Here is a 17,431-nt window from a genome sequence, read left to right as displayed (position 1 = left end):
CTTATGGCAGACGGTCCCTAAGGTGGAGGGAGCAGTTTCTACTTTAGCAAAGCGTACTACTATCCCGGTTGAGGACAGTTGTGCTTTTTCAGATCCAATGGATAAAAAATTGGAGGGTTACCTTAAGAAAATGTTTATTCAACAAGGTTTTATTTTACAGCCCCTTGCATGCATTGCGCCTGTCACGGCCGCAGCGGCATTCTGGTTTGAGGCCCTGGAAGAGGCCATCCATACAGCTCCATTGACTGAAATTATTGACAAGCTTAGAACACTTAAGCTAGCTAACTCATTTGTTTCTGATGCCATTGTTCATTTGACTAAACTAACGGCTAAGAATTCCGGATTCGCCATCCAAGCGCGTAGGGCGCTATGGCTTAAATCCTGGTCAGCTGATGTGACTTCGAAGTCTAAATTACTCAACATTCCTTTCAAGGGGCAGACCTTATTCGGGCCTGGTTTGAAGGAAATTATTGCTGACATTACTGGAGGTAAGGGTCACACCCTTCCTCAGGACAGGGCCAAAGCAAAGGCCAAACAGTCTAATTTTCGTGCCTTTCGAAATTTCAAGGCAGGTGCAGCATCAACTTCCTCCGCTTCAAAACAAGAGGGAACTTTTGCTCAATCTAAGCAGGCCTGGAAACCTAACCAGTCCTGGAACAAAGGCAAGCAGGCCAGAAAGCCTGCTGCTGCCTCTAAGACAGCATGAAGGAACGGCCCCCTATCCAGCGATGGATCTAATAGGGGGCAGACTTTCTCTCTTCGCCCAGGCGTGGGCAAGAGATGTTCAGGATCCCTGGGCGTTGGAGATCATATCTCAGGGATATCTTCTGGACTTCAAAGCTTCCCCTCCACAAGGGAGATTTCATCTTTCAAGGCTATCTGCAAATCAGATAAAGAAAGAGGCATTCCTACGCTGTGTGCAAAACCTCCTAGTTATGGGAGTGATCCATCCAGTTCCGCGGACGGAACAAGGACAGGGTTTTTATTCGAATCTGTTTGTGGTTCCCAAAAAAGAGGGAACCTTCAGACCAATTTTGGATCTAAAGATCTTAAACAAATTCCTCAGAGTTCCATCTTTCAAAATGGAAACTATTCGGACCATCCTACCCATGATCCAAGAAGGTCAGTACATGACCACAGTGGACTTAAAGGATGCCTACCTTCACATACCGATTCACAAAGATCATCATCGGTTTCTAAGGTTTGCCTTTCTAGACAGGCATTACCAATTTGTAGCTCTTCCCTTCGGGTTGGCTACAGCCCCGAGAATCTTTACAAAGGTTCTGGGCTCACTTCTGGCGGTTCTAAAACCGCGAGGCATAGCGGTGGCTCCGTGTCTAGACGACATCCTGATACAGGCGTCAAGCTATCAAGTTGCCAAGTCTCATACAGAGATAGTTCTGGAATTTCTGAGGTCGCACGGGTGGAAAGTGAACGAGGAAAAGAGTACTCTATCCCCACTCACAAGAGTCTCCTTCTTAGGGACTCTTATAGATTCTGTAGAAATGAAAATTTACCTGACGGAGTCCAGGTTATCAAAACTTCTAAATGCTTGCCGTGTTCTTCACTCCATTCCGCGCCCTTCGGTAGCTCAGTGTATGGAGGTAATCGGCTTAATGGTAGCGGCAATGGACATAGTGCCATTTGCGCGCCTTCATCTCAGACCGCTGCAATTATGCATGCTGAGTCAGTGGAATGGGGATTACACAGATTTGTCCCCTCTGCTAAATCTGGATCAAGAGACCAGAGATTCTCTTCTCTGGTGGTTGTCTCGGGTACACCTGTCCAAGGGTATGACCTTTCGCAGGCCAGATTGGACAATTGTAACAACAGATGCCAGCCTTCTAGGTTGGGGTGCAGTCTGGAATTCCCTGAAGGCACAGGGATCGTGGACTCAGGAGGAGAAACTCCTTCCAATAAATATTCTGGAGTTAAGAGAAATATTCAATGCTCTTCTGGCTTGGCCTCAGTTAGCAACACTGAGGTTCATCAGATTTCAGTCGGACAACATCACGACTATGGCTTACATCAACCATCAAGGGGGAACCAGGAGTTCCCTAGCGATGTTAGAAGTCTCAAATATAATTCGCTGGGCAGAGTACCACTCTTGCCACCTGTCAGCAATCCATATCCCAGGCGTGGAGAACTGGGAGGCGGATTTTCTAAGTCGTCAGACTTTCCATCCGGGGGAGTGGGAACTCCATCCGGAGGTGTTTGCTTAGTTGATTCATCGTTGGGGCAAACCAGAGTTGGATCTCATGACGTCTCGCCAGAACGCTAAGCTTCCTTGATACGGATCCAGGTCCAGGGACCCAGAAGCGACGCTGAAAGATGCTCTAGCAGCGCCTTGGTTCTTCAACCTGGCTTATGTGTTTCCACCGTTTCCTCTGCTCCCTCGACTGATTGCCAAAATCAAACAGGAGAGAGCATCTGTGATTCTGATAGCACCTGCGTGGCCACGCAGGACTTGGTATGCAGACCTAGTGGACATGTCATCCTTTCCACCATGGACTCTGCCTCTAAGACAGGACCTTCTGATACAAGGTCCTTTCAATCATCCAAATCTAATTTCTCTGAGACTGACTGCATGGAGATTGAACGCTTGATTCTATCAAAGCGTGGCTTCTCCGAGTCAGTCATTGATACCTTAATACAGGCACGAAAGCCTGTTACCAGGAAAATCTACCACAAGATATGGAGTAAATATCTTTATTGGTGTGAATCCAAGAATTACTCATGGAGTAAGGTTAGGATTCCTAGAATATTGTCTTTTCTCCAAGAGGGCTTGGACAAAGGATTATCAGCTAGTTCCTTAAAGGGACAGATTTCTGCTCTGTCTATTCTTTTGCACAAGCGTCTGGCAGAGGTTCCAGACGTCAAGGCATTTTGCCAGGCTTTGGTTAGAATTAAGCCTGTGTTTAAACCTGTTGCTCCCCCGTGGAGCTTAAACCTGGTTCTTAAAGTTCTTCAAGGAGTTCCGTTGGAACTCCTTCATTCCATTGATATTAAACTTTTATCTTGGAAAGTTCTGTTTTTGATGGCTATTTCCTCGGCTTGGAGAGTCTCTGAGCTATCTGCCTTACAATGTGATTCTCCTTATCTGATTTTTCATGCAGATAAGGTAGTCCTGCGTACCAAACCTGGGTTTTTACCTAAGGTGGTTTCTAACAAGAATATCAATCAAGAGATTGTTGTTCCATCATTGTGTCCTAATCCTTCTTCAAAGAAGGAATGTCTTTTACATAATCTGGACGTAGTCCGTGCCTTGAAGTTTTACTTACAAGCTACTAAAGATTTTCGTCAAACATCTACCCTTTTTGTCGTTTACTCTGGACAGAGGAGAGGTCAAAAAGCTTCGGCAACCTCTCTTTCCTTTTGGCTTCAGAGCATAATACGCCTAGCCTATGAGACTGCTGGACAGCAGCCCCCTGAAAGGATTACAGCTCATTCTACTAGAGCTCTGGCTTCCACCTGGGCCTTTAAAAATGAGGCCTCTGTTGAACAGATTTGCAAGGCTGCGACTTGGTCTTCGCTTCACACTTTTTCCAAATTTTACAAATTTGATACTTTTGCTTCTTCGGAGGCTGTTTTTGGGAGAAAGGTTCTTCAGGCAGTGGTTCCTTCCGCTTAATCCTGCCTTGTCCCTCCCATCATCCGTGTACTTTAGCTTTGGTATTGGTATCCCATAAGTAATGGATGATCCGTGGACTGGATACACTTAACAAGAGAAAACATAATTTATGCTTACCTGATAAATTTATTTCTCTTGTAGTGTATCCTGTCCACGGCCTGCCCTGTCCTTTTAAGGCAGGTCTAAATTTTAATTAAACTACAGTCACCACTGCACCCTATGGTTTCTCCTTTCTCTGTTTGTTTTCGGTCGAATGACTGGATATGACAGTTAGGGGAGGAGCTATATAGCAGCTCTGCTGTGGGTGATCCTCTTGCAACTTCCTGTTGGGAAGGAGAATATCCCATAAGTAATGGATGATCCGTGGACTGGATACACTACAAGAGAAATATCAGGTAAGCATAAATTATGTTTTTATTTATCCATAGGAATCAATGGGGCTGCGTTAGTGAGTTTTACACTGCTTTTTTGCAGGTGTTAGACTTTTTTTCAGCCGTCTCTCCCCATTGATTCCTATGGGGAAATCGTGCACAAGCAAGCATGTTACCCCAGCTCACCGCTGACTTAAAGGGACACTGAACCCAAATTTGTTCAGTTGTAATTCAGAAAGAGCATGCAATTTTAAGCAACTTTCTAATTTACTCCTATTATCAATTTTTCTTCTTTCTCTTGCTATCATTATTTGAAAAAGAAGGTATCTAAGCTTTTTTTGGTTTCAGTACTCTGGACAGCACTTTTTTATTGGTGGATGAATGTATCCACCGATCAGCAAGGACAACCCAGGTTGTTCACCAAAAATGGGCCGGCATCTAAACTTACATTCTTGCATTTCAAATAAAGATACCAAGAGAATGAAGAAAATTTGATAATAGGAGTAAATTCGAAATTTTATTAAAATTTCATGCTCAATCTGAATCACGAAATTACATTTTTGGGTACAGTGTCCCTTTAAGCAGCGCTGGTATTGGAGTGCGGTAATGAGCAAAATGTTGCTCAACGCTCACTTGTCTTTTAACGGTGGGTTTCTGAAAACTCGTAATACCAGTGCTGCATGTAAGTGAGCGGTGAGGGGAAAACTGCTCGTTAGCACCGCACAGCCTCTAAGGCAAAACTCGTAATCTAGGTGTATGTTTGTGAGAAAGAAAATGTTGAATTTTTTTTCGTATGCATGATAAGAATTTTTTTAAATAATGTCTGTCCCTTTTATAAAATGTATAGCTCAGGGTTTTAGACCAGAAAGGTTAAATAAAGTTCAGTAGAACAGATTATTTAAAACAAAAGGACATAAAATGTTCAATCCATTGATTACATCACAGTTGTAGTTTTTACAACATTTAGGGCCAGATTACAAGTGGAGCAGTATTTAACGCTCCTGCTCGAGCGCTAACTCGAAATAAGCTTTTTGCGCTCATCGAGTAGCGCTCGTATTACAAGTTAAAAGTAAACTGTTTTCAGTTGTGCACTAATCCAATGCGCGTAAAAAGCAGAAGTTAGAATCTCTCTTTCTCCTGTTAAGTGTGGTCAGTCCACGGGTCATCATTACTTCTGGGATATTAACTCCTCCCCAACAGGAAGTGCAAGAGGATTCACCCAGCAGAGCTGCTATATAGCTCCTCCCCTCTACGTCACACCCAGTCATTCTCTTGCACCCAACTAATAGATAGGATGTGTGAGAGGACTGTGGTGATTATACTTAGTTTTATACCTTCAATCAAAAGTTTGTTATTTTATAACAGCACCGGAGTGTGTTGTTCCTTCTCTGGTAGAGTTTGAAGAAGAATCTACCTGAGTTTTTTGTATGATTTTAGCCGGCGTAGTTAAGATCATATTGCTGTTCTCGGCCATCTGAGGAGAGGTAAACTTCAGATCAGGGGACAGCGGGCAGGTTAATCTGCAAAGAGGTATGTAGCAGCATATTATTTTCTGACAATGGAATTTGACTGAGAAAATTCTGCCATACCGATTTAATGTAATCTAACAGCCTTAAATGCAGTAGTAGCAACTGGTATCAGGCTGTCATGTATGTATATTTTACACTTCAGTATTCTGGGGAATGGCACTTCACTGGGATAATACTGTATGCATAAGACTTTAGCCTAATTTGCAGTGACTAGCAACAGGCTTTCTAATGTCATTTCATTTATTTGATGTTAAACGTTTTTGCTGGCATGTTAAATCGTTTAATTTTCTGAGGTACTGGGTGAAAAAAAAAAAAAAAAAATGTTTTGGGCACTGTTTTTTTCCACTTTGCAGTCGTTTTATTTTATTTAAGACAGTTTACTGATCTCCCTCACTGTTGTGTGTGAGGGGGAGGGGCTTATTTTGGCGCTTTTGCTACGCATCAAAAAATTCAGTCAGAAGTCTCTTGTCTTCCCTGCATGATCCGGTTCGTCTCTACAGAGCTCAGGGGTCTTCAAAACTTATTTTGAGGGAGGTAATCACTCACAGCAGAGCTGTGAGGTTGTAGCTGACTGTGATAAAAAACGTTTATTTCTGTACTTTTTTTCTGCTATCAGGGTTAGTTATCCATTGCTAATGGGGGCAATCCTTTGCTAAAATTGTGTATTTACCGTAAAAGATTGATGTTATAGTTTGTTCTCAACTGTCATAACCTTTTTTCTGTGCTTCTTAAAGGCACAGTACGTTTTCATATTATTGTAAATTACTTTGAAAAGTATTTCCAAGTTGCTAGTTTAATTGCTAGTGTGTTAAACATGTCTGACTCAGAGGAATATCTCTGTGCTATATGTGCTAAAGCCAAAGTGGAGCCCAATAGAAATTTATGTACTAATTGCATTGATGCTACTTTAAATAAAAGTCAATCTGTACAAATTGAACATATTTCACCAAACAACGAGGGGAGAGTTATGCCGACTAACTCGCCTCACGTGTCAGTACCTACATCTCCCGCTCGGGAGGTGCGTGATATTGTAGCGCCGAGTACATCAGGGCGGCCATTACAAATCACATTACAGGATATGGCTAATGTTATGACTTAAGTTTTGGCTAAATTACCAGAACTAAGAGGTAAGCGTGATCACTCTGGGGTGAGAACAGAGTGCGCTGTTGATAATAGGGCCATGTCTGATACTGCGTCACAGTATGCTGAACATGAGGACGGAGAGCTTCAATCAGCAGGTGACGGTTCTGATCCCAATAGAATGGATTCAGACATTTCTAATTTTAAGTTTAAACTCGAAAACCTCTGTGTACTGTTAGGGGAGGTTTTAGCAGCTCTAAATGATTGTAACACCGTTGCAATCCCAGAGAAGTTATGTAGGCTGGATAGATACTATGCGGTACCGGCGAGTACTGACGTATTTCCTATACCTAAGAGGCTTACAGAGATAATTGCTAAGGAGTGGGATAGGCCCGGTGTACCCTTTCCCCCCCCCCCCCTCCTGTGTTTAGAAAAATGTTTCCAATAGACGCCACCACACGGGACTTATGGCAGACGGTCCCTAAGGTGGAGGGAGCGGTTTCTACTCTGGCTAAGCGTACCACTATCCCGGTGGAGGATAGCTGTGCCTTTTCAGATCCAATGGATAAAAAATTAGAGGGTTACCTTAAGAAAATGTTTGTTCAACAAGGTTTTATATTGCAACCCCTTGCATGTATTGCGTCTGTCACGGCCGCGGCCGCTTTTTGGTCCGAGTCCCTGGAAGAGACTCTTGACTCAATAACTATAGATGAGATTTCAAACAAGCTTAAGACACTTAAGCTAGCTAATTCATTTATTTCGGATGCCGTAGTACATTTAACTAAACTTACGGCCAAGAATTCCGGATTCGCCATTCAGGCACGCAGAGCACTGTGGCTAAAATCCTGGTCAGCTGACGTTACTTCTAAATCTAAATTACTTAACATACCTTTCAAAGGGCAGACCTTATTCGGGCCCGGGTTGAAAGAAATTATCGCTGACATTACAGGAGGTAAGGGCCATGCCCTGCCTCAAGACAAAGCCAAACCTAAGGCTAGACAGTCTAATTTTCGTTCCTTTCGGAATTTCAAAGCAGGAGCAGCATCAACTTCCTCTGCACCAAAACAGGAAGGAGCTGTTGCTCGCTACAGGCAAGGCTGGAGACCTAACCAGTCCTGGAACAAGGGCAAGCAGGCCAGGAAACCTGCTGCTGCCCCTAAGACGGCATGAATTGAGGGCCCCCGATCCGGGAACGGATCTAGTGGGGGGCAGACTTTCTCTCTTCGCCCAGGCTTGGGCAAGAGATGTCCAGGATCCCTGGGCGTTAGAGATCATATCTCAGGGATACCTTCTGGACTTCAAATCCTCTCCCCCAAAAGGGAGATTTCATCTGTCAAGGTTGTCAACAAACCAAATAAAGAAAGAGGCGTTTCTACGCTGTGTACAAGATCTTTTACTTATGGGAGTGATCCATCCGGTTCCGCGGTCGGAACAAGGACAAGGGTTTTACTCAAATCTGTTTGTGGTTCCCAAAAAAGAGGGAACTTTCAGGCCAATCCTGGATTTAAAAATCCTAAACAAATTCCTAAGAGTTCCATCGTTCAAAATGGAAACTATTCGGACAATCTTACCCATGATCCAAAAGGGTCAGTACATGACCACAGTGGATTTAAGGATGCTTACCTTCACATACCGATTCACAAAGATCATTACCGGTATCTAAGGTTTGCCTTCCTAGACAGGCATTACCAGTTTGTAGCTCTTCCATTCGGATTGGCTACGGCTCCAAGAATCTTCACGAAGGTTCTGGGTGCTCTTCTGGCGGTACTAAGACCGCGAGGAATTTCGGTAGCTCCGTACCTAGACGACATTCTGATACAAGCTTCAAGCTTTCAAACTGCCAAGTCTCATACAGAGTTAGTACTGGCATTTCTAAGGTCGCATGGATGGAAGGTGAACGAAAAGAAGAGTTCTCTCTTTCCACTCACAAGAGTTCCCTTCTTGGGGACTCTTATAGATTCTGTAGAAATGAAGATTTACCTGACAGAAGACAGGTTAACAAAGCTTCAAAATGCATGCCGTGTCCTTCATTCCATTCAACACCCGTCAGTAGCTCAATGCATGGAGGTGATCGGCTTAATGGTAGCGGCAATGGACATAGTCCCATTTGCACGCCTACATCTCAGACCGCTGCAATTGTGCATGCTAAGTCAGTGGAATGGGGATTACTCAGACTTGTCCCCTACTCTGAATCTGGATCAAGAGACCAGAAATTCTCTTCTATTGTGGCTTTCTCGGCCACATCTGTCCAAGGGGATGCCATTCAGCAGGCCGGACTGGACAATTGTAACAACAGACGCCAGCCTACTAGGTTGGGGCGCTGTCTGGAATTCTCTGAAGGCTCAGGGACAATGGAATCAGGAGGAGAGTCTCCTACCAATAAAAATTCTGGAATTGAGAGCAGTTCTCAATGCCCTTCTGGCTTGGCCCCAGTTAACAACTCGGGGGTTCATCAGGTTTCAGTCGGACAACATCACGACTGTAGCTTACATCAACCATCAGGGAGGGACAAGAAGCTCCCTAGCAATGATGGAAGTATCAAAGATAATTCGCTGGGCAGAGTCTCACTCTTGCCACCTGTCAGCAATCCACATCCCGGGAGTGGAGAACTGGGAGGCGGATTTCCTAAGTCGTCAGACTTTTCATCCGGGGGAGTGGGAACTTCATCCGGAGGTCTTTGCCCAAATACTTCGACGTTGGGGCAAACCAGAGATAGATCTCATGGCGTCTCGACAGAACGCCAAGCTTCCTCGTTACGGGTCCAGATCCAGGGATCCGGGAGCGGTTCTGATAGATGCTTTGACAGCACCTTGGACCTTCGGGATGGCTTATGTGTTTCCACCCTTCCCGATGCTTCCTCGATTGATTGCCAGAATCAAACAGGAGAGAGCATCAGTGATTCTAATAGCGCCTGCATGGCCACGCAGGACTTGGTATGCAGATCTAGTGGACATGTCATCCTTTCCACCTTGGTCTCTACCTCTGAAACAGGACCTTCTGATCCAGGGTCCCTTCAAACATCAAAATCTAATTTCTCTGAAGCTGACTGCTTGGAAATTGAACGCTTGATTTTATCAAAACGTGGTTTTTCTGAGTCAGTTATTGATACCTTAATACAGGCTAGGAAGCCTGTCACCAGAAAGATTTACCATAAGATATGGCGCAAATACTTATATTGGTGCGAATCCAAGAGTTACTCATGGAGTAAGGTTAGGATTCCGAGGATATTGTCTTTTCTACAAGAAGGTTTAGAAAAGGGTTTATCCGCTAGTTCCTTAAAGGGACAGATTTCAGCTCTGTCCATTCTTTTACACAAACGTCTGTCAGAAGTTCCGGACGTTCAAGCTTTTTGTCAGGCTTTAGCTAGGATCAAGCCTGTGTTTAAAACTGTTGCTCCACCATGGAGTTTGAATTTAGTTCTTAATGTTTTACAGGGTGTTCCGTTTGAACCCCTTCATTCCATTGATATCAAGCTGTTATCTTGGAAAGTTCTGTTTTTAATGGCGATTTCCTCGGCTCGAAGAGTCTCTGAGTTATCTGCCTTACATTGTGATTCTCCTTATCTGATTTTTCATTCAGACAAGGTAGTTCTGCGTACTAAACCTGGGTTCCTACCTAAGGTGGTCACTAACAGGAATATAAATCAAGAGATTGTGGTTCCATCTTTGTGTCCTAATCCTTCTTCGAAGAAGGAACGTCTGCTACACAATCTAGATGTAGTCCGTGCCCTGAAATTTTATCTACAGGCAACTAAGGATTTTCGACAAACGTCTTCCCTGTTTGTCGTTTATTCTGGTCAGAGGAGAGGTCAAAAAGCTTCGACTACCTCTCTCTCTTTTTGGCTTCATAGCATAATACGTTTAGCCTATGAGACTGCTGGACAGCAGCCTCCTGAAAGAATTACAGCTCATTCTGCTTGAGCTGTGGCTTCCGCTTGGGCCTTTGGGGATGGGGCTTCTGTTGAACAGGTTTGCAGGGCTGCAACTTGGTCTTCTCTTCATACTTTTTCCAAATTTTACAAATTTGACACTTTTGCTTCTTCGGAGGCTGTTTTTGGGAGAAAGGTTCTTCAGGCAGTGGTTCCTTCCGTATAAAGAGCCTGCCTGTCCCTCCCGTCATCCGTGTACTTTAGCTTTGGTATTGGTATCCCAGAAGTAATGATGACCCGTGGACTGACCACACTTAACAGGAGAAAACAAAATTTATGCTTACCTGATAAATTCCTTTCTCCTGTAGTGTGGTCAGTCCACGGCCCGCCCTGTTTTTTATGGCAGGTCTATAAAAATTTTTAAATTATATTCCAGTCACCACTGCACCCTTTGGCTTCTCCTTTCTCGTTGGTTCTTGGTCGAATGACTGGGTGTGACGTAGAGGGGAGGAGCTATATAGCAGCTCTGCTGGGTGAATCCTCTTGCACTTCCTGTTGGGGAGGAGTTAATATCCCAGAAGTAATGATGACCCGTGGACTGACCACACTACAGGAGAAAGGAATTTATCAGGTAAGCATAAATTTTGTTTTTTTTTTTTCTCTCCTCTCTCTTTCTCTCCTCTCTCTTTTTTTCTCTCTTTTTTTCTCTCTTTTTCTCTCTCTTTTTCTCTCTCTCTTTTTTTTCTCTCTTTTTTTTTCTCTCTTTTTCTCTCTCTCTTTTTTTCTCTCTTTTTTTTTCTCTTTTTTTTTTCTCTTTTTTTTTCTCTCTTTTTTTCTCTTTTTTTTTTCTTTCTCTATTTTTTTTTTTTATCTTCTCTTTTTCTCTTTCTTTTTGTCCCCCTCCCCCATTGGAATGTGAAATATTTACGCCGTATAATACTTTATTAAATATGAATTTTGCATACATGTGTTTCTACGCGTTTTCATCTACATAACTGCAAAGGGGTAGCTCAATGTTTAAAGCCCTTTTGCACCATGATAAATAAAAATCCCCTTGCGCGTAACTGTCAATGTGCCACTCGTAATCTGGCCCTAAGTTTCCAGTTTGATTTATTTAAAGTACTAAATCTTCCTCTTTCTTCTAAGGGGGAAGAGATCCTCCAAGAACTTATGAAACTGAAACAAAAAGGTGTGTCACTAAGGATTGCCGTAGACCCATCGGGTTCTAAAAAAGAGGACATCACATTGCTACAGAATAGTGGTGAGTGCACAGTAGTGTGTGTGTGTATATATTATATTATATTATATTTTCCAATTACTAGTGGGATATTCAACTCCTGGCCAACAGGAGGAGGCAAAGAGCACCCCAGCAGAGCTGTTAACTGTCACTTCCCTTACCTATAATCCCCAGTCATTCTCTTTGTCTCTGTCAATGGAGGATGTTTGGCAGGCACTGGTATGTGAAACGTTAAGGGGTTAATTTTTTTTTTAACCCTTAATAATTATGAGTTGCTGGCTGAAGGGTTAATTAGGCTCTAGAAGGATATGCATTATTTATTCTGCAAGAACCGGCTTATAATACAGTGAGATGCAGAGTGCTTAACTTATCTCAGGTCGGTCAGAAACGCTGGCTTTTTTACTAGTGAACTTCAGTCCCGGTGTTAGACATGCTTTGGTTTGTAAAGCACTTTTATTGCTCTTGAGAAAGACGGCTGGGACCGTTGAAACGCTTTTGCGTTGAGCCAAATAAAGACAAACGTTTTTACTGAATCTGTGATATTGTCTTTTCATATTGGGAAGGAGCCGGTAACCTGCAATATACACTGTGAGTAGATATTCACCTTTGTATGGTGTATTGTCTGATATTTCAGCACCACTATTTTGCACCTAGACTTATACAACTGAGGAAGGAAAGGAAAGGAAGATACCAACGACTGATACAAGCTGAACCAGCGCCTCCAGCTAGCACACCTGATATATTCACACAGACCTTGGGAGAGACTGTGGGACGGCTGCGGTTCACCAGAAGGGGAAAGTATTAATACATATTATACACCTGTTTGCAGGTATAGAGGTGTCAGGATTTTTTTTTTTTTTAAGAGACTTTTTTCCTTCTTGCTGCAAAATGTGTTTGTGGCTGCTCTATATACCGTACTGGTAATATTAATAATACATTTTATATATTTGAAATTTTGGGAATCAGTTCTGTTATTATCGACTCAGACCAAAATACATCTATTTCCTTTGACAAATGTTTGCTTTGTCTGGAGGCTCAGGTTGTACCCCCTGTGCAATTTTGCGCCACATGCTTATCTAAGACCTTGAAATTTAAAGACAAATGACTCCCTTCTGAGCCATATGTCTCTCATTACAATGATGTTCATGATATCCCTCAGCTTTCTCCTCAGACGTCCCAAGCCCTGATGGTTTCACATGTGGTGCCTTGCGGTTCCTCTCAACCTCCTTGGGGTGTTTATTTGCCAGGAGATTTTGCTGCGCAGATAACTTCTGCGGTGTCTGCAGCTTTATCTGCTTTCCCTACTTGGGTAAGCATAAGAGGAAATCTAGACATACTTCTGCTAGTAATGTTTCTGACCCCTCTAAATCTGCGCTGGTCAACCTTTCCCAAATGTCTGATGAGGAGGATACTTCAGTAGCTTCTGATGGTGAGATCTCCGATTCTAACATGATGGGAGAAAATTCTACAGAATCTGAAGAAGTTAATTTCAGATTTAAGCTTTAACACCTCCAGTTACTTCTGAAGGAGGTTCTAGCTACTTTGACAGACTCCGAACCTTCTGTTGTCAACCCAAAAAAGTCAACTAAACTTAAAGGGATAGTAAACCCAATTTTTTTTTCTTTCATGATTCAGATAGAGCATGCAATTTTAAGCAACTTTCTAATTTACTCCTATTATCAAATTGTCTTTGTTCTCTTGCTTTCTTTATTTGAAGGTCCAGTCAGCCTTGGAATAAGGAGAAGCAAAACAAGAAGCCTTCCACTGATTCTAAATCAGCATGAAGGGTCCGCCCCAGATCCATTTTTGGATCAAGTGGGGGGCAGGCTTTCTCTTTTTCAGCAAGCTTGGATACGCGTTGTCCCAGATCCTTGGGCTGTGGGCATAGTATCCCAGGGTTACAGAATAGGATTCAAGTCTTGCCCTCTAAGGAGCAGATATCTCCTATCAAGACTATCCACAAATCCGGTAAAGAGGGAGGCCTTCTTAAAGGGACACAGTATACACTAATTTTCATATAACTGCATGTAATAGACACTACTATAAAGAACAAGATGCCCAGATACTGATATGAAAATCCAGTATAGAACTGTTTAAAGACTTACTTAGAAGCTTTCAATTTAGCTCTGTTGAAAAGGTAGTTGGAAAGCCCATTGCAAGTGGGAAATAAGACACTCCCCCCTTCTTTTGCATATGAAAAGACCCTTTACACAAACAGAAGCAAGCTGGAGAAGGTAGCTGACGGTATTCACATAAAACTTTGGGGCTTGGTTAGGAGTCTGAAAATCAGAGCAATGTTATTTAAAAATAAGCAAAACTATACATTGTTTTAAAAATAAAACTTTATGGGCTATATAAATAGATCATCTACAAAACATATATGCAAAGAAAAAAAATGAGTGTATAATGTCCCTTTAAACTGCATAGAGGACCTCTCCTCCCTGGGAGTAATTGTTCCTGTAGAGGAACAGGGTCAAGGATTCTATTTAAATCTCTTTGTGGTTCACAAAAAGGAGGGAACTTTTCGTTCCATCCTAGACCTAAAGTGCCTCAACAAATTCCTCAGGGTTCTGTCCTTCAAGATAGAAACTATTCGTTCCATTGGTTCAGGAAGGTCAGTTTATGACGGCCATAGATCTGAAGGACGCATATCTTCATGTTCCCATTCACAGGGATCATCATCAGTTTCTAAGGTTTGCCTGCCCGAACAGGCAATTCCAGTTTGTTGCCCTTTCTTTTGGTCTTGCTGCGGCCCCAGAATATTCATAAAGGTTCTGGGGGCTCTCCTGGCTGTGGTCAGATCTCGGCGGTGGCGCCTTACCTGGACGACATCTTAGTTCAGGCCGCAGGCGTCATCTTTTCAACTAGCAAGCTCTCATACAGACATGTTGTCTATTCTACGTTCCCACTGGTGGAAAGCGAATATGGAAAAGAGTTCCCTAGTACCAGACACAAAGGTTTTTTGTTTTTTTTTGGAAACGATTATAGATTCTATATCCATGAAAATTTTGCCTTCCTCTCTTCTGTTCGCCCATCAGAGGCTAAATGCATGGAAGTGAATTCCTTTTTTCTCGGTTCCATCTGAGACCTCTGCAGTTATGCATGCTCAGTCAATGGAACGGAGACCATCGGATCTCACAGTGGATAGATCTGAATCTTCTGACAAGAGACTTTCTTTCGTGGTGGATTTCACAGGACCATCTGTCTGGGGGCACATGCTTCCTGAGACCTTCCTGGGTGATTGTGATCACGGATGCCAGCCTGTTAGGCTGGGGAGCAGTTTGGGGCTCTTTAAAAGCGCAGGGCCTGTGGACTTGGGAGGAGTCTTCTCTTCCCATAAACATCTTAGAGTTGAGAGCAATCTTTAATGCCTTGACAACGTGGCCTCAATTATCTTTCGTCCAGTTTATCAGACAACATCACCTCAGTGGCTTCCATCAACCACCAGGGAGGAAGTTCCTTGGCTATGAAGGAGGTGACTCTCATTCAGCAGTGGGCGGCAGCTCACGATTGTCTCCTATCTGCTACAGCTATCCACATTCCAGGGGTGGACAACTGGGAGGCGGATTTTCTGAGCAGACAGACCTTTCATCCTGGGGAGCTGGCTCTCAATCCGGAGATGTTCTCAATGATAACCCTCAGGTAGGGGGGTTCTGGAGTTGTATCTGATGGTGTCTCGTCAAAACGCCAAACTTCCAAATTGCGGTTCAAGGTCAAGAGATCCTCACGTCGCTCTGATAGACGCTCTAGTGGTTCCTTTGATCTTCTCTCTCGCATACCCGTTTCCTCCGTTTGCTCTCCTTCCACAAGTCATTGCTGGTATCAAACAGGAGATGCATGGCCTTACCTTGGAGGTTACCTCTGAGGAAGGACCTTCTACTTCAGACAACGCAACCAGAGGAGGAATATCACTCAGATGTCGGACAACCGAATCCAGAGGTGCCGATACCTAAGGAACATCAATGGCAGGCTGTTCAGACTAATGAATCGGCATGGGTGGATTATACCTCGCAGAGTGAGCTACAGGACACCACAGTAACTCCACCTAACAAGATGAATCCGGCAGTGATGGGCCCTAGCTATCTGTCCTCACAAGCCGGACAGATAGCTCAGCATGCTACGGCACTGTGGCTGAGCTGTGTAGCAACCCAAGGGTTGCAGGTTTGATCCCCGACGAGGTCCACTCAGCCTTTCATCCTTCTGAGGTCGATAAAATGAGCAGCGCCTTGAGACCCTTACCGGTGATTAGCTGTGCTTTACAAGTACTACATACATACATACATACATACATACATCCGCAACTGCTAGTCTGGACGGCTCCTAATGTGGAGATATCTAAGCCCTTACTGATAACAGCGAGACCAGACGCCTTGACCCTTCTAAACCAAGAGTACTCCCAACTCATAATACACGGTGGGAAGCTTAAGGCTACATCAGAACGGACCAAGATTGGGATTAGATAGCCACCTTTAATAAACTGAGCAGCAAGATCAAGTACCTAAGTGGCGCTGCTCAATAAAATTACTTCTTCCAGATAACACCCTATCATTTGGTACAGTATATGTTAGAAATATCCTTTCTCAAACATCACATTTTTTTAATTATTATTTCTTTTACAAGATATGACGAGTCCACGGATTTCATCCCTATGGGATATCGCCTCCTGGTCAGCAGGAGGAGGCAAAGAGCACCACAGCAGAGCTGTATATATAGCTCCTCCCTTCCCTCCCACCCCAGTCATTCTCTTTGCCTGTGTTAGTGATAGGAAGAGGTAAAGTGAGGTGTGTGTTTAGATTCTTCAATCAAGAGTTTTTTATTTTAAAATGGTACCCAAGTGTCTTTTTTTACTACCGGGCAGCCTCTGGAAGTAAAACCAATTTTGCTACGGTAACTTGTGAGGTTTTAGTCTCACTACGCCTCCCATATTGGTGCTGACTGGATATGGACTTAGTGAATTTTCCTAAGACCTTTCTGTCTTCACAGGACCTCAGGAGGAAGAGTGGACCTCTTGACACGGAGTATTTTCATGCTGTTCCTCAGCATGGAGGTAAGTGCAGTATCTTTAATTCTGGGGCTCTGAAGCATATACTCAGAAATGACTGTACTATGCTCTTGGGGTTATGGGCTCTGATAAGGGTCTCCCTGTGCAAATATGTTGGTTGTCATTAGAGAAAGTATAAACGGATGACAACCAACACATTGTTAATTTTTCCAGACAGTCCAGCATTTCATTAACATTAGCCAGAAGTGCTGGGAGGTTTACTATAGTACTCAGAGGGGGTGCGGTAACGGGCATGACTTTGTTTAATTTTATTTTCTCATAGTGTTTGGCTGACGCTGGGGGTAGTGTTAGATGTAGAACTGTGGATGATTCCGGTACATGGTGATAAAATGCCTTTATTGTTTTACCGGGTACTGTGTTTGTTTCCGCCCACAAAGGGCAGGACTTGATTTTGCGCGCTTTCCTGCGCAGTAGCGTCTCAGTTGAGTTCCGGTGATAATTGGAGCAGTGTTCTCTTGCAGCCCCTAAGTCCGCTTGTCATGATAGTGCTACAAGCGGTCTTAGGCACGCTGTCCGGAAGGTAGCGGTGGTCACGTGGAGGCAGGTAGGAGCCTCAGCGGAGCTGTGGCGGGGTGACTGTGAGTTTTTTTTCTGGGACCAGTGTGGTTTTATAACAGGGCCCACGTGAGGAGTGTGGGTATAAATTAGACCGC

General features: G+C 43.6%; 1 protein-coding gene across 1 annotated transcript in view; it reads left to right on the top strand.

The window, feature by feature from the left end:
* PLD3 (phospholipase D family member 3) overlaps nucleotides 1-17,431 on the top strand; it is a 166,011-nt gene that overhangs the window by 59,637 nt on the left and 88,943 nt on the right. Inside the window, exon 6 of the mRNA XM_053721761.1 lies at nucleotides 11,626-11,740. Coding sequence (XP_053577736.1) covers nucleotides 11,626-11,740 — 115 coding nt within the window. The remainder of the gene's footprint in view (nucleotides 1-11,625; nucleotides 11,741-17,431) is intronic.

Source organism: Bombina bombina, chromosome 7 (assembly GCF_027579735.1).
Source record: "Bombina bombina isolate aBomBom1 chromosome 7, aBomBom1.pri, whole genome shotgun sequence".
NCBI lineage: Eukaryota > Metazoa > Chordata > Amphibia > Anura > Bombinatoridae > Bombina > Bombina bombina.
Note: the sequence above shows the minus strand (reverse complement) of the source record. Positions and strands in the feature narration are given on the sequence as shown.